The following is a 24,516-nucleotide window of genomic DNA, read 5'->3' on the forward strand; positions in this document are numbered from 1 at the left end:
TGCGCCATCATTGACGAGAAATAGGCGCCATGAATTGAAAACACAGTCAAAGCAAGTTTGGTTGATTGCTGTGCAGTTTTTGCTCCAATCCTAACTCTATTACATTAAGAAACTCCATAAATGAATAAATAAATTTGTCAAGTATTCTAGTGCCACATAATCTTCAAGTGGAATACACTTTAGGTTTTGAGTACAATAGATGTTTTTCTTATAAATATTTCACATTAAGAGTGGAAAAGGTGATCAGTCAAAAATGCATGATACTATTTGTTGTGAAACTGAAAGCTGCTGTGTGTCAATGTGCAGTTGTGTGCATGTGTGACTATTGTGTATGTTCATGGTGAATATGCATCGCACATCATGGTCACCAGGTCACTTTTCTCTGACTACAGGATGTCATTACACAGCCTGGAGTTACAGAATGTCTAATTACTGAAAACTAGGAGCTAGGAGTGACACACAGCATGTTCCATCCATGTCAGAACATACATGTAGACACTGTCACGCACGCAGAGTCACCGAAACATACACATCCACAAGCTCTAAAAAGGTGCACTCACTTCCCTCCCCGTGTACTCACTCACACATTGCAAGCACCGCAAATGAAACCAACCTCACAAGAATGGCATGCCTCATTGCTCATTTAGCGACGCACGCACACACGCACGCACACAGACGGTTTGGCACACACTTCACTTTTGCGTTCATATACACACACAGATGTTGTGCTCATTAAGAGATTCCCAGAGGGTAGCCAAGAAAGACAGGCTACTGTGGGAGAAATCTGCCCTTTTGACCACAAGCGACACATTGACATGAAACAATGGAAGGAGAATGTTGCTGTATTTTGATTAACTAAACCTATTTAGAGTTAAATAAATGATGGATTAACATAAATCAGTCACAGCTAGTGCCACATCTGAACATTTTTACAGATTGCCCACAGTATCTAAAGCAGGGGTCACCAACCTTTTTGAACCCGAGAGCAACTTCAAGGGTACTGAGTAGTACGAAGGGCACCTTGTTTGATACAAACTTCCTCAATAGTAAACTTGCGCCATCATCTTTAAACAACAATAGTAATAATGATGAAAATAATATGTAGAAAGACTGTCTAATCACATTTATGTTAATTATTCCTTACAATAATTATTAACAACGATTTCCACAACAATGACGGTAGGAAACACACACACACATATATGGAAATCTGTTCCAATATTTAAAAGTCAGAGGTATCCCATCTCTGAAACTTTGGTAAATATCTTTCTTGGCAGTTTTGTATGAATCAGCATATTTGCAGCATTTTGTTCAAAATCACACCAGTTAAAATTCTGTGCAAATTGTCACTTCTAACATTTTTAGGAAATCATCAACTGTCATCAAATCATGCTTCATTTGTGCAAACCACTACCTTTGTAACATTTTTGAACAATTCATGAACTCTGTCCCATGTTTGTACAAATTATCAGTTATGTAAGAAAAAAAAATCAACTCTTTCACATTTTGAAATGAATCCTATCACATTAGTACTAATCACCAGCATTTTTCACCAGCATTGCAACATTTTTAACAAATCATAACAACAAATCATTACACGTTTTCAACAAATTATTTTTCACATTTTTGTGTACTGGCACGGTGTTTTGAATGACAACATGTGTTACCTCTTTCTTTGTCAGTAAATGTGTGTTAGTGGGAAGCCTGGCATTGCAGAGCTTATCATGTCTTACCTTTACCTTGCAGCTCACAGTTCAGATGGTTCAGTTTCCCAGTGATGTCCGTTAAAAATGCAAGAACAAGAATCCACTCAGTGTCCTCAAGCAGCAAGATATCTACCCCTTTGGATTGCATCAACTCTTTGATTTCGGCCAACGGTGACAAAAAACGCTGCAAAACTGTTCCCCTGCTGATCCATGGGGTTTCTGTGTGTAGTAACAGGTCACCATGTTCAGCTAACAGCTCCTCCAGCAACACCTTCAATGTCCTGGTTGTTTGGCTTTGGAGCCATTTATGATCTTCACGACACGAGTCATCACGTGATCAAATCCGGTGTTCCAGTTTAACTGGTGATCAGGTTAACTGGCGATAGTTTCCGTCTCCAGATGTTTCGTCCGCAGATTCGTCACGATCAGACCTGGATTTACGTGAAATAAAGATACCTGATAAAGAAGACCTCCCGAAAAACGTCGGCATCACTACTTAACAAAGTCTATATCCATGTAAGTATCATCTACAGACAGTAAAAAGAAATGTGCGGGCCGAAATAAAAAACACGTATTTTTCAAGTACGGTGAGAGGATTCGAAACCACGTAATCCAGCGATAAAATTATGAAACCACCGTTTTACTCACTGTGCTACTGATCAGCTCGACAATCATTCTGCTTCATCCAGTTAGATCACTGCCATCCTGCCAGGTGTTTAACACCTGGTGATTGTTCAGGAATCACGCCCATGTCAACTGGAGATAGTCACAACTGGTCAAAACAAACAATGGTTTATTCGTTCTACACAGTGAGCCATAAGCACCTATTGGAGGTATTGAAGTAGACTACAGTCACATTTGAACGTTACAGCTACAGATATTCCTGTTGGACTCTGAAGATATTGTGCTGCCATATTTGTATATTTAGCCTACATGTACTCTAAGGTGGATGAGGACCACTGTTCCCTCTAAACTGCGCGCGTGCGCAATTGCGCACTGCTGACACGGTCTCCGCGCACAGAAAATCTGCGCTGCGCACAAAAAAAAATCCAACCTAAATTGTAAACAAACACGTAAGAATTCATTGTGCTATTTTTCAATGTGAGTCAGTGAGTGACCGGTGACTGGCTGCTGCAGCCAATGATGCGATTCACATACGTATTTACGCAGCTAATCAACGTCAATGACATGCGTCCTTCTGTACAGCCACCGTTGTTCTCATAGATATGAATGAGTAGATAGGACACGTGCCTTTGAGCTGCGTGCTACGGCGAGGCTAAGCTAGTGGGGGAAAAGTTTCAGTGCATTCCGTTGATGTAGACGGCGTGAAAACGGAAACAACAAATGTAAATGTTATAATCTAAGGTTTGAGTTTACATAATAAATAAGTTCATATGGTTTTAATTTGACGTTATAAATAATATTTCGTAGCTTGTAATTTGATCAATTTAATTGGTTAAAACAGTAAAGGGGTTCAACGTTCCACGTAGGAACTAAAGTCGCATGTTTGGTTCCACCACGGACTGAGAAAGAGACGGTATAATCGGAAGACAGGTTCACGAGTCGATCTGGATGCATTTAAGTGACTTTCGTGGACTGCAAAGACTTTAAGGACACTCTCATGACTGGCAGTGCAACGAGGTATTGTTTGTATTTGTTTGTGAATGTCTGGACAGTGATTGTTACTGAGAATTCTGTTTAAAGTGCTTCTACTGTGCACAGTTGCAGTTCTCACGGCGCTAGCCTGGAGTTAGCCTGACGTTACCTTGAAGTGAGCTTGGCATGAACCTGGCGTGTGAAGATGAAATCGCTCCAAAGACTGTCATAAATAAACGCCCGTTCAAAAGAACTACCTGCGTCTGTCGTGAAGAGAGTTACAACAAGTATGCTGGCTCACTGTGCTGCATACAATTGCACACTGCGTCGTACGATTGAGACAAGGAAACTTGGAATGACTTTTCATAGGTGATGATTGGAATTACAGGCAGTTCTTTAGGACTGCTCTCAAATAATTGAAATGTTATTAAACAAGGTTATACTTATCAAATTAAATAGCTCTGGTCTCCAGTATATTGGCGAATTCGGTTCTTTGTACTTAATTTATTAGCATGATTTCTTTTTAATATATTGTGTACAGACTTAATTACTTCTCTGTCTACTTTTCTTACTCCATGTAGGTTTCCCAGAGACTATGGGTTGAGGAGGAATTGGAAGTTTGTCGGCTTAGACCTGGTGTCATTCCATCAGTGTTAAACTTCCCGGCTCATCTTGGAAGAGTACGTACCAGAAAGACCACGACCAAGCAGCCTTGAGATCTTAGACAGCGTCTCCCTGAGGTGGGTGTCAACGGTGTTCACTGTCAGGTCTGTGGTAATCCCGTCAAAAAACAAAACAGAAAAAAATCGAGATTATAAATCAACATGTAACCAAAGCACTCTGTGTATAATGCCATAGTGTAGGATGTAGTTCAGAAAATGTCAAAGTATAGTATGCTTTACTCAAGAATAACATAGTATGGCCTGTAGTTCATAGTACAGCATGTTGGCAAGAAAAAAACAAAACATAGATTATTATGTGGTTCAAAAAGCGCAAAATGATAGGATGTTGCCTAGAATTGTCATGTATGATATGTGGTTCAAAAAATGTCATAGTGCAGTATATTGTCAAAATAGTATGTAATTCAAGAAAACATCAGAGTATAATATGTCATCTTAAAAAATGCCATTGAATAATAATTTCATTGCACAAGTAAAAGTATAGTAACTTTTAAAACTGTTCAAATTCTTATGTTGCTAAAAAAAAAAAAAAACTAAAAAAAAAAACGTCAGTAATATGTCAATTAAAAAAGCCAATAGTATAGTGTGTTGCCCAACAAACATCATAGTATGTCGCTCTAAAAACGTCACAGTATAGCCTTTAGTCCACAGCTGTCAGTAGGTGAGGAGCAACACAAAAACAGTCCAAATGCTGGTTTCCAGAGGGTTAGACGAGTATTTATTTGAAAGAGTAAGTTTACAACAACACAACATGTGAGGGGGTTAAAAACAAATGGGTGTTAGTAAAATATAAATAAATAAACAGAACTAAACGTGAACTTCATGTTGACATTGATGGCATTCCAACCAGGAACAAAGTAAAAGATAATCAATACGAAAAAAAAACTCTTCCTGTTCACCTCTTCAAGCCCAAAAACACACCGCAGTAGCACCCTAAACTAAAACTACCAATGGGTTTCCTGTTTTCCTTTCTGAACAATTCAAAGGTCCCTCTCTATCTCCCCACACATCCACCAACCACTGGAACACATCTCCAAAGTTCTGCTGGACCAGCTCAGCTTCCCCTCAGAAGAAGTTCTGCCAGATGAAGGAGCCTTTTGAGAGGCAGCTGGCATCGTGATTGGACTGTACTTTGGTCTGTTCCAATCCAGCTTCGGCTCCAGAGACGGCAGGCAGGACGAGTCAACGGAGGCCGGGTGGACGAAGGCATGCAGCTGAGTACAATCCAGAAAACAACAGAGGAGGAGTGCAGCAGCCCAGAGCCAGAACAAACAGAGTAGCATGGTATGTCTCTTAGAAAACATCATAGTATAGCCTTTGGTATGAAAAAACACCATCATATGCATCGTATATTGTACAAATAACAAGTCAAAGGAAAGAGACATACATTGTAGAATTGTACTAATTGTGGGCTGACTGATTTTCTGATTATCAGTATTTTATTTTTTACTGATTTACGGTAATAAATACATTTAAAAATGGCGCTACTTTGGCTCTGAACCTTTATCTACCTGTGGTCGCTGTGTCTGCTTGAGTGATTTGATTGGTTATACGTAACATATAAAACTCCTTTAACTTAACATCTGTAAACAAAACAAAAACGTATCAACAAAGTTTGCTGTTAGAGTTTGTGTTCTTCTAAGTTTAACTCAAGATTTTAAATACTTTCATTTACTGCAAATGAATATCTACTCCAAATGTCTCACTAATAATCATTATCAGCCTTAAAAACCCACAAAACACCCCTCTATACTCGACCACACTTAGTACAGTCCGGTTCCCCCTTCTATAAATCTGCTTGGAATCTTCCACTTCCTGTTTGTCAAAGTGGCCTTCTACCTGGACAGGTTTTGTTGGAGCTCATGCAACAAACATTTTGGGTAACTGCACTTTAATATGGATGGATGACACTGAATTAGAGTCTGTTTTAATGAGACTGAGTTAAGATGTGTAGCTCTGTCATTAAATAGGAAATTATTTCACAGAATTCACAGAGAAAAGTCTGAAATGTTTGCTAGGTTAGCGTCCCACATGTTCTTTGGCTCAGCTAAAGCTAACTCTCTCCAACTTCTGGATCTCTTGAGTTGCTTGTTGTTAAAATATCTTGCTGTAGGTGCTGAAGCTCAGAAAGTCTGAGATGTTTGTTCAAAATGAGCTCATTCTCAAGTCTTCTCTGAACTGTCCTCTTTTGTTTTAACTTTCCCTAAACTTAAGAGTTAATGACAGAGCAGCACATCCAGACTCAGTCTCATTTATGTAGAGATTAAACTTCAGTGTCATTCATTGATGTTAAAGTGCAGTTTTTCAAATATTTGTTGCACATGCTCCCGACCAAACCGGTCCAGGTGGAAGACGATGTGAAGAGAAAGCTCCAGAGGATGAATATCACACATTTATATTGCAAATAAATGTCCTTTAATTAGACATTGTCATGCAAAAGTTGGATTTCCCTTCAATGATGTTCAAATCTTTGTTGAGTGTTTTGTTGATGTTGGTTTCTAAATGTTTTCTGACACTCGGCCCCAAAGATTAAAACCTTTTACTGCTCACAAGCTGCAACAATTCACACATTATCAACTATCTTTCTGACTAAACTAAGATAAAAAGTGAAAAACTGCCTGATTCCTGCATCATGAATGTAAATCTTTTTGGTGTTTATGACAGTAAACTGAATATATTTGGGTTTGACATTTTATAAACCAAAACAAGAAATGAATTACTGGAGAAAACAATCAACAGATTAGTGGTCAAAGAAAATGTGTTTTCCAACATATATGGCTGAATTACTCCAACATTACAAGATACATCCAATTTTAATTCAATTTTATTTATATAATGCCAATTACAGGTCAAATTGTCTCAAGACACTTTATTTTTCCATTTTCTGTCATATTTAAAATATGACAAAGTAAGAAATTTAAACCTCTTGACTAATCCAATTTATTACTTGGTTTTTAAGAGACTAATCGACAACTAAAATAACTTTCTCCACTAAAACTAATAAACATGAGGTCAAATAGAAGGAACAGTTTTAAATACTGCAGTCCCACGATGACAAGAATAAAGTTTCTCAACAAAAACTAAATCTGCTGGTGGATTCCGTTGAAGTCCTAATAAATGATAATAAAGTGTGATACTAAAGGTTTGTGGTGCTAAAAATGTCAAAGAAAAGATATGAAGTTGAACATCTGGATGGAGGTTGATAAAAGTTGACCTTCCTTCATTTCTCTGGAGTCGACTCCATGGATTTTATGGATGCTGGTTAAAGACCTGCTCTTCAAGTGGTCCTCCTTCTAGTCGCTGTAAAAAGTCACTCCATCCTGGCCGACCTCAACACCTCTTCATGACAACTTGTTCTGCCTCTGATCTCGTGGAAACTCCAGAAACTCGGGAAAACCTGTCGAGACTGGAAGAACTCGTGGAGACTCGAAGAACTTGTCGGGCGGGGGAAGGTGTGGTGGGTGGTGGGGGAGTAGAGGGGGGAGGCCGCCACCCACCTCCCCGCCTACTCTCCGCCCTGACTCCACCCAGACTCCGCCTTGGCTCTGCCCATGTGGTCACTTGAGGAACTACGATGCCAAAGGGACGACGAAATCATTTCTTTTTGTCTGATCTGTAGCTCAGTGAGTTAAGGATTTGCCTATGGAGCTGCAGGTCGCTGGTTCAAGACCAGACCCTTCTTAAATTTTATCAAAATCCTGACAAAGACAAAGAAAGAAAATTGCCAGTGGTGGGTCTTGAACCTGCGACCTTCCAGTTGGTAGTCTGTCTTCTTATCCTCCTGAGCTATTCGCTCAGATACTAATTCTTCTGGTTTTTGCGCATTTATCATCTATTTTTTCTCGTTTTCGAGTTTTTTTTTTAATTCGAGTCTCGACTCGACCGTTTTTCTCAGGAGGCTGGACTTCAGCCTTTGTGCTGGAGGGTTGAACCCTCAGTTCCAAGACTTTCCAAAGCCTCCACACCTCCCGAGTCCTCAGGACCTGAGCTTTCACACAGTCTGAGGGCTGAAATTTTCTAAGTCCCACAGTAGTTCTCTGTTAGATTGAACTTTCAGACAGTCCAAGGACTGATATGTTCTAAGTCCCACAGTAGTTCTCTGTTAGTTTGAACCTTTATACAGCCTGAGGACTGAAATCTTAAAAGTTCTTGAGTAGTTCTCTGTTAGTTTGAACATTCAGACAGTCTGAGGACTGAAATTTTATAAGTTTCTCAGTACTTCTCTGTTAGTTTGAACTTTCTGGTTAACAGAAGCCTTAAAACTTGTGACCATGAGTCTTGATTTCACATTTAGACCATCCATCTGAGTTCTTCTCAGACCTTCACCTGTGGGTTTTTCAGAAATCTTCAACAAACTTTGATTCTCTTCACTGAACAGTAAAGTTTGTGGAGATCAGAAGGTAACATTAGTTTGATAAATGCCTTCAACTACTAGTAGACTTTATCTGGAAAGCAGTTTTCTGCAATGAGTTCTTAGTAAATCTATCCACAATCAAACCAAGAACATAGAAAGAGGAAATGTTTGGAGAAACAACTTGATGTTTTCATTTCAGACTAGAAAACGCTTGAAGACCTTTATCTGTTTTTGCTCTTTTTGATCGTTTTATTGTCTCTTCTGTTTAATTTGATCTTCTAAAGTCTAACTGGTGTCTTTTCAAATGTTTTGTCTTTAGTTTGATTCTTCTTAAATGTTTAGTTTTGCTCTTTTCTCACCTTTTATTCTTTTCTAATGTCTGATTTGATTTCGAAATGTTTTGTCTTTTAATGTTTTATTGTTTTTTCAAATGTTTTATCGGCTTGTTTGAATTTTTCTTTCTTTCCCAATATTTAATTTTTCGATTAAATCTTGAAGGTTTTTCTTTTTCAATGTTTTACCACCTTTTAATGTTTAATTTTCTTTTTAAATGCTTCATAGTATTTTCTGTTTAATTCCTATTTGAAGTTTTATGTTCTTTAAGATGTAATTTTCTAATTAAACATTTAATTTTTTAATTAAATGTTTTGTCTTTTTTAAAGGTTTAAGAATCTAATGAAATGTTTTGTATTTTTTTAAATGTTTAATATTCTTCTTGTTTAATTGTATTTTTTGAACTTTTATTTATCGAAAATATTTTATCTGTAATTTTGAATATTTGTATTTGAAAAATTTAACTATTGAACTATATTAATGTTTAATATAGTTAAACATTAGTTAAACATTAAATACAATTAAATTCTATTAAACAGACAAAATATTGAATTAGATAATTAAACAGGATACATGTAACTATGAAATTAAACAAAATTTTTCAAATACAAATATTCAAAATTACAGATAAAATATTTTCGATAACTAAACGTTCAAAAAATACTTTTTAATAAAACTTTTTCAAAGTTTTATTGTATTAAATTTCTTTCCCTTTGATTTAATTGCTTTTTGTTATGTAGTTTATTTCTTTAATCTTCTTTTTCTGTCAAGATTTTAACCCCAACCTTAAAAATGAAATAAACCCTTAAATCACAATGAAAATACTTCTGTTGTCACAATCACGAGTTAGTCAATTATTCAATTTATCAATTGAACTTTATTTGTTTAGCACCTTTTACACAGATGACAAAACTAAACAAGCAAAGAGAAAAAAAACTATGCTAAAACTATGATTAAAACTCAAAAACATTAAAAAAAAAAAAAAAAAAAAAAAGATTTAACATGGTAATTAAATATGTTGTGTCCAGGGGATGGAGGGAGTTTATTGAAGTCTTCTTGGGCTCACATGGGAAATCATTTAAAATATAAACTTGATATTCAGTCTAAGGAAACTGCAGAGCGACAGAAGAACCAACAATATCTCCTGTTTTCTCCTTTAATGAGTCGACTCTTCTTGTGCTTTGAGACCAAAGAACTACAGACTCTTCACAACCTGCTCAAACTCTTGGTACAGGACCTCACCACACGGGTCAAGAAGGTTTCCATCTCATTTCTACTCTGAAGCTCACCTTCTCCTGCTCAAACTGTGACAAATGTTTCTGCTGCTCTAAAGTCTGGTCTCCAGAACTTCCTAAAATCTCTGTCTCTTCTGCTGCAGGTTGCTTTGTAGAACTGTTGCAGAAAACCTCACTAAACCACATGGAGGGGCCTCAAGATAGTCGTCCAAATGAAACCATACAAAAACCAAACTAGTACAACCCAAACACTAAAGTCTCCTGCAGTCTACCAGAGAACCTCTGAGAACAGAGAATCAGGACAGGAACTCTTACCTTCTGGACAACCAACCTTGGTTCACAAACAAGAATACAGAATGTGTCTGACCAAAAACCTCTACAGACTCACTACAGCCAAGATAAAGGCACAACTCAGCTGCAACAAATCCACTAATCACTGCTAAAGAACCACATTTACCAAGACAACTGTCCAGTACAAAGCTCTAAAACACACCAAGAAACACATTAAAGACGATTGTACTGCTGGAAGCTGCAAGCCAACGCCTAAAGAGCAAACTAAAGCAATGGAGCCAAACCCGGTTCTGTGGTGAAGAGAAGCAGAGGAAATGTTTGTCTGCAGCTAAATAAAGCAGGAAGACACTGAGCTGCTCAGGTGTTCCTGATAACACCAAGCAGCCACCTGGACAGCCAATAGGAACACAGCTTACTGGAAGTCCAGAGGGCTGGGTTAGTGAAGGAAATTTAGTTTAAAGTTGAAGCAGAAAGTTAACAAAGAAAGTTGAAAACCACCTTCTGATACCTGAAATCTCTGAGTTTTCACACAAAGAACACCTGAAGATGTCAAACTGGTTCCATAGTAGAACCCTCATTGTAAAAACGTCATAGTATGGTGTGTTGCTCAAAAAACATTAGGACCCGGCTGTCAGGGGACAAACATGTAAGAAACATGAGAACAGAGAGAACCCAACCAGTAGGTCACAGTTTATCATCCCCCAGTCATCTCCTGAAGTCCATATGGTGAGAGACATCAGTATCTGGTTGTTAATTTACCAGAGGATGCTTATAATCATGCTGATGTGGTCTGTACTCTACAGTATTTTAGTGACTCAATAAATGCCTAAGTTGTTTTTTTAAATGCTTTTCAGTTTTTAATAAACATTTAAGAGCCTATATGTAATCAATAAGTGGCCTTTGCCTATCTTAAGAAAAACTCCCTCCGAACTCTGATATGTTAACAGTACTAAATAAATCAATAAATACATGCATACACACATAAATAAGTTAATACATTTACTGTGTTAAGATAAGATTTAGATTTTTTTTAAAAAGTTGTTTGTTTTTGCAGAATCCAGTATTGCTCACTGGTTGGTCATTACATTTTGTTAGTTTGATTTCACTGTTTAAAATGATGCCACCTCTTTTCAGACAGAACCTGTGATAATAAAACAATACAAAATTTTTAGTTCCGTGTTAATAAAGCACTTAAAGCTTTAAGTATGGCTAAATGCTTTTTTCAGAATTAAATCTATCACTCCTTAGGTGGTAGTGGCCCCAAGTTCAGTAAAGTTGGAAAGATATTCACAGATTGGGACTTCCAGCATCAATAACTCATTAGATATAAGTTGTCAAAACATAAACGGTGCCTCTTTCCCATTGTTGCAAGGCAGACAATGTGCTACAAGCCCAGTTTTATCAAAAGTAGCTGTCTTTCAAGCTACAGGAATAACATTGGTGTCTATGGAGTGAACAGGGTCCGTCTGCAATTTGCAAAACCACTGCAACAGTAAAGAGAGACAAATATTCAATAACTTCACTCTTATACATTGTAGTGTCACTAAAATCACTGCAGCCTTCAACTGGCTCCTGTTGACAAAGTGTTTTAACATAAATGTAAATGCTGTAATTTGATTCTTTTAATGAACCATGTAACTTGAATGGATGTGATGCTGGTGTGACCACAGTGCACACGTCTGATGTTGCTCATAGTGGTCCAAGGGACGCTCAGGGAGTTTGTGTGTTTGCTCAGACTCATGAAAAATTACAGGGAACATTGATTAGGAGCATGTCATTAAATCAAATACTGTCAAACACCACAATTCACTCTAGTCTTCCTCTGCGACATCTTTAACAGTATCTTCTGCCATTTCTAAACCAGCCAGGGTGTTTGGGAGGACACAAATCACACAAATATATTGTTTGTTTTAACCAGGTCGGATCCCTTTACTTCCTTTAAAAAAAAAAAAAAAGTTTTGTCAGCGGTTAAAGTGCTCTGAAATGATGGTTAGGACGTGGATGACTGAACGAGTTTTTACTGTTTTCTGAGTGACTAGTTTAAACAACGTGGTCTCAGTTTGTTCCGATGCATTTTAGCAAATAAAGCTAATGTGCTGCGTGTTTTTCTGATGGGAGGCTGCTGAGGCTCTGAGTGTTTCTGAGAACAAACCCGAGTTAAACCTGAAGTTCTGCTCTGGATCTGTTCCACTGAACTCACAAACTAACACAACACAGCAGTGGACGTGCTTTCATGTTGTATGTTTTCTTGGTGAGACAATAAATAGTTTTCTGACTCGTTCTTAACCAGGCAGCCTGTGTTAAATTGTGATTATCTCCAGTTGACATGGACATGATTCCTGAACAATCACTAGGTGTTAAACACCTGGCAGGATGGCAGTGATCTATATGGATGAAGCGGAATGTTTGTCGAGCTGATCAGTAGCACAATGAGTAAAATGGTGGTCTCATAATTTTATCGCTGGATTACGTGGCTTCGAATCCTCTCACCGTACTTGGAAAATACGTGTTTTTTATTTCGGCCCGCACATTTCTTTTTACTGTCTGTAGATGATATTTACATGGATACAGACTTTGTTAAGTAGTGATGCCGACGTTTTTCGGCGAGGTCTTCTTTATCTGGTATCTTTATTTCACGTAAATCCAGGTCTGATCGTCACGAATCTGCGGATGAAACATCTGGAGATGGAAACTATCACCAGTTAACCTGATCGCCAGTTAACCTGATCACCAGTTAAACTGGAACAGCAGCTAAAGTAGAGTCTCTCCACATTGTGCCGCTTTGCCATCACAATAGTCGCCCCGCAAATAGGACACATACATTTATCTTTCACTGTCGTGAAAAAGAACTCTTCCTCCCAGTCATCGTGAAAATAGTGTTTTCTCTTTCACTTCTCTGTCACGTTTTGGGGGTAAAAACCACATCTAGTTTCCCAAAGTGTCTGCGCCGGACGCTTCAGCAAAGAATGACATGGTGGTTTGACATGCGCAGTGAACTTTGACTCGGACAAGGTCAAAGTTCATTTATACCGAAGACATTTTTGTTTTTTTAAAAAAAATATAATAAATATTGTTATTTAAAATCTGCATTAATCTAAGTATTTTTTATCTAAAAAGAACAGCAACTATAATTTTTTTTAAGGAATTTCATGGTGACTAGTGTTATTTTCAGAACATGTGTTGCAGGCAACTCACATGGTCTCTGCGGGCAACCGGGGCGCCCGCAGGCACCGTGTTGGCTACCCCTGATCTAAAGTAATTTGACAGCACACAGAAAATCAGCAAGTGATGAGCCGAATTCTGTAGTTTCAGCAGAAAAAAGATCAATTTATCAACTCATATCTGGATGGGGAGCAGAAAATGGAAATTTAAAGTGACACTCCAACTCAAAATGAATGTTTTTAGTGTGAAAAAGCAAAGAGGCTTGAAAGTAGCTATTAAAACCTGTCAAGTTTCTTCCTTGAAAGCCTCCTGGCTGCTGTAGTCAGCTTCAGTCGTTTTCACTTACAAAAAAAAAAAAAAATCAGCAATAGTAGCAAGTATTTACTGCAGACAATAACTATGAAAACAACTACACATCTCAGAACATTTGTGCAACATAATCCACTGTGGCTGCACTTCTGTATGAACAATATACTCCAAACACTTTTACATGCACAATTTAAACCCGTACACTCAAAATTCCACTACTGCAAAGCTACAGTACTGTCTTTTTACTTGTGCTGTCAAGTCTACAACTCCTTCTAACACTTTACATATTACTTTTTGACATGTATTGGTTAATGAGTAAAGCTTACTTCAGTACTTGTGTTATGGCTCCCAAGCTGGTAGGTGTACACATCCCACAGTGCACACTTGCTACACACCCACACAAATATTCACACTAAAACACTGGGCATGTTTCCTTCCACAAAAACTAATCCTCCTTCATCTGGCATTAAGCCAAGAGATGCAAGGATGAAGAGGTAAGCAGGTGATGAGACGAAAAGCAAGAATTTAGCAGAGAAGAAAAGGAGAAGAATAGTGCACTTTGCCCTCTTCGCCTTTGATTTGTGGCGTCGAGGTGATTGATCTGATTAATCTGTCTGCAGAGACCTTGACATTTTGAGCCAAAACGTTTTTACCTTCATAAGTAAGATCTGATTTTTACATTTGTACATTTCTACCTATATCCAGTTCAGGTTAATTTTATTTATATAAGGCCATTCATCTCAAGACACTTCATTAGTAAGGTGAAGAAAATTACACAGAGATCCCAACATATGCATAGTTTCCTTTGGATTCCCTTTCAGCAAACACATGACAACTGTGGAAAGAAAAAAATCCTCTAAACCTCCAGCAGAACCAGGCACAGATAGGGTGGATATCTGCCTCGACTGATTGGGGTGAGGGTAAAGAGGGAAGACAACAGGATAGCTGATAGTAAACACATAAAAACTATTAATAAAAGAATAATAAATAATTTGTAGGTGGGTGAGACCAGTGATCACAGGTGCATTTACATATAAAAGACATTTCTTGGATATCTGTTCCGCATGTGAGTCAGTTTTCACTAAAATATAACCACAGCTATTTATGATCAGTTGACAATTGATTTCAAACAACAATTGAGATCAACATTTGTGTAAACATGTAGGTCACTGTTTTCCTGGAGGCACAAAGCCGTCACTAAGGCAAACACAATTTTTATGTTTCCTTTGCTGCAAGTCTATGCTTTTGTCTCTGCTGAGAGTGACCACACACACACACATTTATTGTGTGTCCGTTACATTGTTGTCTACTAAATGATACTACAGAGACAGACACACTCTCAGACATAAAAACGAATACATATGTAGCCTAAAAGGCATTTGACTGACTGGCTAAACCATCTGTCACTCGACATTGACTTAATCTCCCTTTCTTTCTTTTGCTGTCTTCTCTTTCTCCAAAGAGAACAGTTTGACCTCATTTTGAGTTCGGTGTTAGTATTTCATTCCCAAAAGTAACAAAGACCCTCTATCATTCTCCTGTTCTGTATCCCCTTTTTCCTTTCTTTTCATCCCTTTCTGGATTTTACGCTCTCCTTTCCATCTCTTTTCTCTCTTCTTTTTGGCCAAAGTCATATCATGATGGACCAGACACTGGCCCCAAAAACACCACCTGAAGAGATCTGTTTTCATAAAATAAGTATGTCGTTTTTCTCACCAGATACTCACACACATATGTGCGTGTGCATGTACAACCACATTCAAGGATTTATTATCAGGACCACACCAATTCTGGGAAAACAGCCCGGTTGGACCAAAACCAGACACTCCATTATAACAACTTCTAACAGTGTGTGTGTGGAACAGAGAGAAGTGAATAGCACCTACGTCTTTGAAATTACCCATGTTTGTCAAACACTTTAGAGTCGGGGAGCATGAATTGGCATTAATTTGTGTACAAAAGCCCTGGATTATCAGGAACATACAAGTACTAACAGTATCATTAACTTCATCTGCTTAAGTGTGATGGGTGGAATTAGAGCACAGTGAGCACAGTCCAGAAGTTTTAGGCACTTTAGATGTTTGGATTCTTACCCATTATGCTATGCATTCAAGGAGGCATACTATCAGCCTCAAATTCATTCTGAAGGACATGACGACAACCTCAAGCATACAGTCACACTCAGATTATATGAAGAAGCCAATGAGACAGCTGAAATCAACAGAGGAATTTTTGCAGGTCCTCCAAGATGACTAGAACAATTTAGTCACTTCTTTTAAAGTTATAATGTTTATTATTATTGTTAAATACATATATCTATATATATCTATATCTATATCTATATATATATATGTATATATATATATATACACACACACACACATATATATGTGTGTATATATATATATATATATATATATATATATATATATATATATATATATATATATATATATATATATATATATACATATATATATATATATATCGTCTGATGTTGCTCACAGTGGTCCAAGGAACGCTCAGGGAGTTTGTGTGTTTGCTCAGACTCATGAAAAATTACAGGGAACATTGATTAGGAGCATGTCATTAAATCAAATACTGTCAAACACCACAATTCACTCTAGTCTTCCTCTGCGACATCTTTAAAAGTATCTTCTGCCATTTCTAAACCAGCCAGGGTGTTTGGGAGGACACAAATCACACAAATATATTGTTTGTTTTAACCAGGTCGGATCCCTTTACTTCCTTTAAAAAAAAAAAAAGTTTTGTCAGCGGTTTAAAGTGCTCTGAAATGATGGTTAGGACGTGGATGACTGAACGAGTTTTTTACTGTTTTCTGAGTGACTAGTTTAAACAACGTGGTCTCAGTTTGTTCCGATGCATTTTAGCAAATAAAGCTAATGTGCTGCGTGTTTTTCTGATGGGAGGCTGCTGAGGCTCTGAGTGTTTCTGAGAACAAACCCGAGTTAAACCTGAAGTTCTGCTCTGGATCTGTTCCACTGAACTCACAAACTAACACAACACAGCAGTGGACGTGCTTTCATGTTGTGGGTTTTCTTGGTGAGACAATAAATAGTTTTCTGACTCGTTCTTAACCAGGCAGCCTGTGTTAAATTGTGATTATCTCCAGTTGACATGGACATGATTCCTGAACAATCACCAGGTGTTAAACACCTGGCAGGATGGCAGTGATCTATATGGATGAAGCGGAATGTTTGTCGAGCTGATCAGTAGCACAATGAGTAAAATGGTGGTCTCATAATTTTATCGCTGGATTACGTGGCTTCGAATCCTCTCACCGTACTTGGAAAATACGTGTTTTTTATTTCGGCCCGCACATTTCTTTTTACTGTCTGTAGATGATATTTACATGGATACAGACTTTGTTAAGTAGTGATGCCGACGTTTTTCGGCGAGGTCTTCTTTATCTGGTATCTTTATTTCACGTAAATCCAGGTCTGATCGTCACGAATCTGCGGATGAAACATCTGGAGATGGAAACTATCACCAGTTAACCTGATCGCCAGTTAACCTGATCACCAGTTAAACTGGAACAGCAGCTAAAGTAGAGTCTCTCCACATTGTGCCGCTTTGCCATCACAATAGTCGCCCCGCAAATAGGACACATACATTTATCTTTCACTGTCGTGAAAAAGAACTCTTCCTCCCAGTCATCGTGAAAATAGTGTTTTCTCTTTCACTTCTCTGTCACGTTTTGGGGGTAAAAACCACATCTAGTTTCCCAAAGTGTCTGCGCCGGACGCTTCAGCAAAGAATGACATGGTGGTTTGACATGCGCAGTGAACTTTGACTCGGACAAGGTCAAAGTTCATTTATACCGAAGACATTTTTGTTTTTTTTAAAAAAAATATAATAAATATTGTTATTTAAAATCTGCATTAATCTAAGTATTTTTTATCTAAAAAGAACAGCAACTATAATTTTTTTTAAGGAATTTCATGGTGACTAGTGTTATTTTCAGAACATGTGTTGCAGGCAACTCACATGGTCTCTGCGGGCAACCGGGGCGCCCGCAGGCACCGTGTTGGCTACCCCTGATCTAAAGTAATTTGACAGCACACAGAAAATCAGCAAGTGATGAGCCGAATTCTGTAGTTTCAGCAGAAAAAAGATCAATTTATCAACTCATATCTGGATGGGGAGCAGAAAATGGAAATTTAAAGTGACACTCCAACTCAAAATGAATGTTTTTAGTGTGAAAAAGCAAAGAGGCTTGAAAGTAGCTATTAAAACCTGTCAAGTTTCTTCCTTGAAAGCCTCCTGGCTGCTGTAGTCAGCTTCAGTCGTTTTCACTTACAAAAAAAAATAAAAAATCAGCAATAGTAGCAAGTATTTACTGCAGACAATAACTATGAAAACAACTACACATCTCAGAACATTTGTGCAACATAATCCACTGTGGCTGCACTTCTGTATGAACAATATACTCCAAACACTTTTACATGCACAATTTAAACCCGTACACTCAAAATTCCACTACTGCAAAGCTACAGTACTGTCTTTTTACTTGTGCTGTCAAGTCTACAACTCCTTCTAACACTTTACATATTACTTTTTGACATGTATTGGTTAATGAGTAAAGCTTACTTCAGTACTTGTGTTATGGCTCCCAAGCTGGTAGGTGTACACATCCCACAGTGCACACTTGCTACACACCCACACAAATATTCACACTAAAACACTGGGCATGTTTCCTTCCACAAAAACTAATCCTCCTTCATCTGGCATTAAGCCAAGAGATGCAAGGATGAAGAGGTAAGCAGGTGATGAGACGAAAAGCAAGAATTTAGCAGAGAAGAAAAGGAGAAGAATAGTGCACTTTGCCCTCTTCGCCTTTGATTTGTGGCGTCGAGGTGATTGATCTGATTAATCTGTCTGCAGAGACCTTGACATTTTGAGCCAAAACGTTTTTACCTTCATAAGTAAGATCTGATTTTTACATTTGTACATTTCTACCTATATCCAGTTCAGGTTAATTTTATTTATATAAGGCCATTCATCTCAAGACACTTCATTAGTAAGGTGAAGAAAATTACACAGAGATCCCAACATATGCATAGTTTCCTTTGGATTCCCTTTCAGCAAACACATGACAACTGTGGAAAGAAAAAAATCCTCTAAACCTCCAGCAGAACCAGGCACAGATAGGGTGGATATCTGCCTCGACTGATTGGGGTGAGGGTAAAGAGGGAAGACAACAGGATAGCTGATAGTAAACACATAAAAACTATTAATAAAAGAATAATAAATAATTTGTAGGTGGGTGAGACCAGTGATCACAGGTGCATTTACATATAAAAGACATTTCTTGGATATCTGTTCCGCATGTGAGTCAGTTTTCACTAAAATATAACCACAGCTATTTATGATCAGTTGACAATTGATTTCAAACAACAATTGAGATCAACATTTGTGTAAACATGTAGGCCACTGTTTTCCTGGAGGCACAAAGCCGTCACTAAGGCAAACACAATTTTTATGTTTCCTTTGCTGCAAGTCTATGCTTTTGTCTCTGCTGAGAGTGACCACACACACACACATTTATTGTGTGTCCGTTACATTGTTGTCTACTAAATGATACTACAGAGACAGACACACTCTCAGACATAAAAACGAATACATATGTTGCCTAAAAGGCATCTGACTGACTGGCTAAACCATCTGTCACTCGACATTGACTTAATCTCCCTTTCTTTCTTTTGCTGTCTTCTCTTTCTCCAAAAAGAACAGTTTGACCTCATTTTGAGTTCGGTGTTAGTATTTCATTCCCAAAAGTAACAAAGACCCTCTATCATTCTCCTGTTCTGTATCCCCTTTTTCCTTTCTTTTCATCCCTTTCTGGATTTTACGCTCTCCGTTCCATCTCTTTTCTCTCTTCTTTTTGGCCAAAGTCATATCATGATGGACCAGACACTGGCCCCAAAAACACCACCTGAAGAGATCTGTTTTCATAAAATAAGTATGTCGTTTTTCTCACCAGATACTCACACACATATGTGCGTGTGCATGTACAACCACATTCAAGGATTTATTATCAGGACCACACCAATTCTGGGAAAACAGCCCGGTTGGACCAAAACCAGACACTCCATTATAACAACTTCTAACAGTGTGTGTGTGGAAGAGAGAGAAGTGAATAGCACCTACGTCTTTGAAATTACCCATGTTTGTCAAACATTTTAGAGTCGGGGAGCATGAATTGGCATTAATTTGTGTACAAAAGCCCTGGATTATCAGGAACATACAAGTACTAACAGTATCATTAACTTCATCTGCTTAAGTGTGATGGGTGGAATTAGAGCACAGTGAGCACAGTCCAGAAGTTTTAGGCACTTTAGATGTTTGGATTCTTACCCATTATGCTATGCATTCAAGGAGGCATACTATCAGCCTCAAATTCATTCTGAAGGACATGACGACAACCTCAAGCATACAGTCACACTGAGATTATATGAAGAAGCCAATGAGACAGCTGAAATCAACAGAGGAATTTTTGCAGGTCCTCCAAGATGACTAGAACAATTTAGTCACTTCTTTTAAAGTTATAATAATGTTTATTATTATTGTTAAATACATATATATATATATATATATATATATATATATATAGTGGTTATGGGGTACTTCTATGCACCGTGTGGTTGCTTCAGGGAAGACAAGACAGATGCAAGATCATTCAAGCAGACACATGCTGAGGACACACACACACACATTGAAAGGAGGAGGCGTGGAAAATACAGTAAGAGAAAGATTATGAGTATATGTGCTACCGGCATTGCGCTGTAATCCACTGAACAGTATTAATGCTCTTACTCCACATTAAAGCCAGTATTACAGCACATCTTTATTGTAAAGTAGCATTTACGGTACTTCCAGTTGCATCAACATGGTTATCACATGGTCTGTGGGTTATTGCCGCTTTGGCGGGTTACAGCTTCAATGCAGTAAGAAGAATCAAGCGTGCGTGTGTGTGTGTGTGTGTGTGTGTGTGTGTTCATGGTGTATGATACTTTTGTGCCTGCCAGCGATCTTTATGTGTACTTACAAATTCACTCCCCGGGTGCATATGCCTTTGAAGCTCAGCAGGGTAGTCTAATAGCTTTTAATTTTAATTAATTTCCTCTCTCTATTAATAACCTATATAATTCCCTAAGTGGTTCCAACTTTTAAAGGTGCTGCATTAGTCATCAGCCAATTGCTGGGTAATGGGAGGGCTTTATGCTGAATCGGCAGAAACCTTAAGTTGGCAGGTTCATCCCATAAAGTGTAAATATTTCTCAGAATTAGTTGTGATGGTATGTGTGGACATGGCTGACAAGAAATGAAAGTGGAGCTGCTAACAGTAAGAATGTGACCAGTGAGTGAGTGAGAAGGTGACAAAAACAGCAACTGAACCAAGAGGATGATTAACCTTGTCTGTGAGTGTGCCTTAAGGGGAATTAAGTCTTCTCAGAAACACATTTATAAACTCGATGATGAAATGTTGCAGGAACTGCTTTGTTTCACTGCAAATAAAGCATGTAAAACCTTGACATTTCACAGCGGTGGATAAATCACTTTGAAATTTACTTTCTGAAATTACTTCAAACATAACGCCTGTCTGAAATGGTCTGCATTTAAGCTGCCTATTGAATGATTCTTGACAATCCATTTCTAGGATTTATTATGTAGCCTGTACTGTGTCAGATAAGCTGCAACACCACATTTTAAAAAGTGAGTTATCTGCAGAAGATACAGTAGACAACAGAAGTGAATACATCCCTGTGCATTATCACTGAAATGTCAAATGATTCAAAATTTTATCACCTTAGTGTTATTGAATTTACTTCTTAGTTGAATAAAAGTGCATTTGCACTTATGTCAAATGAAAAATCAACAGTTTAGATTTACTGTACTAACAACAAGAAAAGACAGTACAACGTTCACTGTTGAGATTCAGATCTTTTTTATTCTGTACTTCATAGGTCCAACTTTATTTTGACAGACAGACTTAATCCATCTTGGCATTGAGATACCACATTTCTGGAGAGATGTTCTGACGTTCTCCAGAGACAATTATTTTCAGCTTTTCTTTGCTGGAAGGGCTGCGCTGCTCTGCCTCTCTCTTTATAAAATTCCAAAGGTGTTCTTTTGGATTCAAGTCAGGCAACATGCTGGCTCAGGTCATAGTTTTCACTTGTCTCTTCTTTAGAAACTTTTGTGATGTTGGCAGTGTGGATCATTAATATGCTGAAATATTCCACTTCAATTGATCGCCTGCTGATTGGAGTCATCTTGTCAGCCAACATATCCATCTACATTCATGGTGCCACCTGTAACTGTCATCTCCCCAACAGCTTTTGCACCAATGCAGCCCCATATCCTCTCATTGTGCTTCAATGTCAGGACTATGCATTCACTGTGGTAGTCTTGGCTAGTTTACTGCCAAACATGGTGGATCTCATCTGAGTCAAACTCATTTATTTTGGTCTCACCTGACCAAAGACTGCACTCCCAATATTCATCAGATTTGTTTTCATGTTTCTTTAGTAAATTGTATTTTGCAGTGTACCACAAAGCAAGTTTTTTTTCGTGGCCACTGTTCATATAAATTATATTTATGCACTGTGCCAATTTTCAGTGACAACCCTCGTGTCAACTCTGAAGCATTAGCCTGTCTGTTTATGAGAGCAAAACTGTGAAAGTAGTGGTAGTTATTCTAGAACAAACACTGAAGCCCTGATTAGTGACACTGTGACTCTTTCTATATCTCCTGATTACTGCTGCAGCAGTGTTTCCACAGATTTTCAGTTGGTTACTCATCTCCCTGTATCCTTTTCCATCCTTTTGAAGTCTCACATTAGATTTTTCAGTGTCTTTTTCCATGTGGAACAATGATGCAAACACGCAGACAGACACAACCTATAGGTCATTTCTAACCATGTCCATGCAGTTAGGCTTGTTAGAAGTCACGGATGTAGTTAGTGTGGTCTTAATGATCACAGGTTTTGTGTACGAGTGATCACAGGTGTATTTACTTGTGATCGCTCTTTTGGAGCCTGCATTTTCAGCATAACCTCTCTAAAGCACTCGTTGATTGTTCATAGGAAGCACGGCATTTGTGAAATTAGTTAACAAAAAATGAAATTATTGTGAGGTGAGACAATTTGGAAAGTGATTTGCACAGGTGTCCACTTGACTCTGTTACATACTGTGTGAGGGGGAAGACAGACGAACGGTGTCATTTACAGTCAGTGTTCAGTCGTATCCTGTTTACTGTCATGAAAATGTTCCATGATTTTACTTGCATCCTATAATTAGTCACTGTGACTCAAATACTGAAGTAGCTGCAGGAACTTCCTTGCCTGCCCTTAACTTCTGGTATGTTTCCTTTCTTTTACTTTGCAGAGGTGTGTGCCAACATCAGGGAGACAGACAGACAGACAGACAGACAGACAGACAGACAGACAGACAGATAGACAGATAGACAGATAGACAGATAGATAGATAGATAGATAGATAGACAGATAGACAGATAGATATGATTCTTTCCCCACTGAAGTGTATTTTAAGGTATTCTTTGATCTCCGTCTCTGACCTCCCACCCCAGCATCTCGGGTAGTTACACACCCACATTACACACACACACAGACACACACACACACACACACACACACACACACACACACACTCGTCGTGAGCGCGCAGCAGTCAGTTGGCAAAGTTTGACGCGCAGACTTCCACGGTGCACATGCGTTAGACAGAAACCAGTGAACTATGCGGGATATTTCTCAGTGACTGAAAAGAATTCTTTTGGCTCCACGGTGATAAGAAGTTGGGCGCCTGTAACCTCAAGTCTGGCCGTGAACGGAGCTATATTACCTTCCACCTGCGCTTCAGCTGTTTCGGAGTTTTTCTCTTGGGCGCTTAAGTTTGTCGAGGAAGGCAAAACGCGCTTCGATAGTTTGGCACTTTGGCACAACTCGGGACGTCGTGCGCGCTAGGCGTCAGGCACAAGGAGTCAACAAGTGGCTTTTATGTGCGGGTAGAGGGGAGAAATACAGAAAACCCGAAGTAGAAAGTTGATTGCGGGGAATTTTAAGTAAGTCATTTTTAATCTGAGCCACTGGAGGAATTTTAAGTTTGTCGGCACCATGAGAGGAACACTGGTTTTCCAGATGTGGATGGTTTTATTGTTGGGGACTGTGACTGAAGTCGGGAAGGCTCAGGTCTCCACCGCCAAAGTGATGAGGGGCAACAACAGAAGAGACGGTGAGATCTTTTCTTTGTTTCATTATTACAGTAACTTGTCCTGTTAAAGCTGTAGGCCTGTTATTTATACGTACTGTGCTCTTTTCATAAATGCAACTTTGGGTCTGTTTTGTCTTTTCTACTTCAATTCTGAGTTGTAATATTGCTGTGAGATGATCAATAATAACTTGAGATATTTAAGTGACAAATACTTTCTTTGCATTGTCTGATTGTCTTGTGGCAGCATGTTTTTTTTTGTGTGACAAGTGACTGAAATGGTTCATTGTAGTGAAAGACCTGTTGGCACAATGAAAAATTGTTACAAGAGAGAGGAGGCAGTCCCGGGGTGGTGAAAGTTATAAGTGATGTAAAGGAGGTGCAAACCAAGCTATTAAGAAAGAGGAAGAGCAAACTGAGTAAAAAGTCTGCATGTCTCAGCCAGCTGGGCACCAGTAGCCTTTTAGTGGGACTTGATCACTTTGGCAATTCATCTCTTCCTTCATTGAAGCTGAAGTTTTCAGACTCCCTGAACCACTTGCCTATATAACTTCCTGGAGGTGTGCCATGCTTACTTTTCACTTGGCCCTGAGGCTGAA

General features: G+C 38.4%; 1 protein-coding gene and 1 long non-coding RNA gene across 6 annotated transcripts in view; both read left to right on the forward strand.

Moving 5' to 3' along the window:
- Window positions 1-2,823: 2,823 nt before the first annotated feature.
- On the forward strand, window positions 2,824-9,995 carry LOC129349251 (uncharacterized). 3 transcript variants are annotated; one of them, XR_008602181.1, is made up of 4 exons: window positions 2,824-3,347; window positions 3,429-3,671; window positions 3,884-4,042; window positions 9,856-9,995. It is a non-coding gene; the product is annotated as an uncharacterized LOC129349251 (long non-coding RNA). The 3 variants fall into 3 exon arrangements; XR_008602180.1 differs by lacking the exons at window positions 3,429-3,671; window positions 9,856-9,995 and adding an exon at window positions 4,969-5,469 and having other exon boundaries at window positions 2,836-3,347; XR_008602179.1 differs by lacking the exon at window positions 3,429-3,671 and having other exon boundaries at window positions 3,180-3,347.
- A 13,327-nt stretch (window positions 9,996-23,322) lies between these two features.
- pdgfd (platelet derived growth factor d) overlaps window positions 23,323-24,516 on the forward strand; it is a 62,428-nt gene continuing 61,234 nt past the window's right edge. For 2 of the 3 annotated variants that reach the window (XM_023276425.3, XM_023276424.3), the window contains exon 1: window positions 23,328-23,941. In XM_023276425.3, coding sequence (XP_023132193.2) covers window positions 23,824-23,941 — 118 coding nt within the window. In that variant the 5' untranslated portion in view covers window positions 23,328-23,823. Of the gene's footprint in view, window positions 23,942-24,516 lie in introns of all 3 variants that reach the window. The other variant, XM_035951059.2, reaches the window with a different exon arrangement.

This window comes from Amphiprion ocellaris, chromosome 7 (assembly GCF_022539595.1).
Source record: "Amphiprion ocellaris isolate individual 3 ecotype Okinawa chromosome 7, ASM2253959v1, whole genome shotgun sequence".
In the NCBI taxonomy this organism is placed as follows: domain Eukaryota; kingdom Metazoa; phylum Chordata; class Actinopteri; family Pomacentridae; genus Amphiprion; species Amphiprion ocellaris.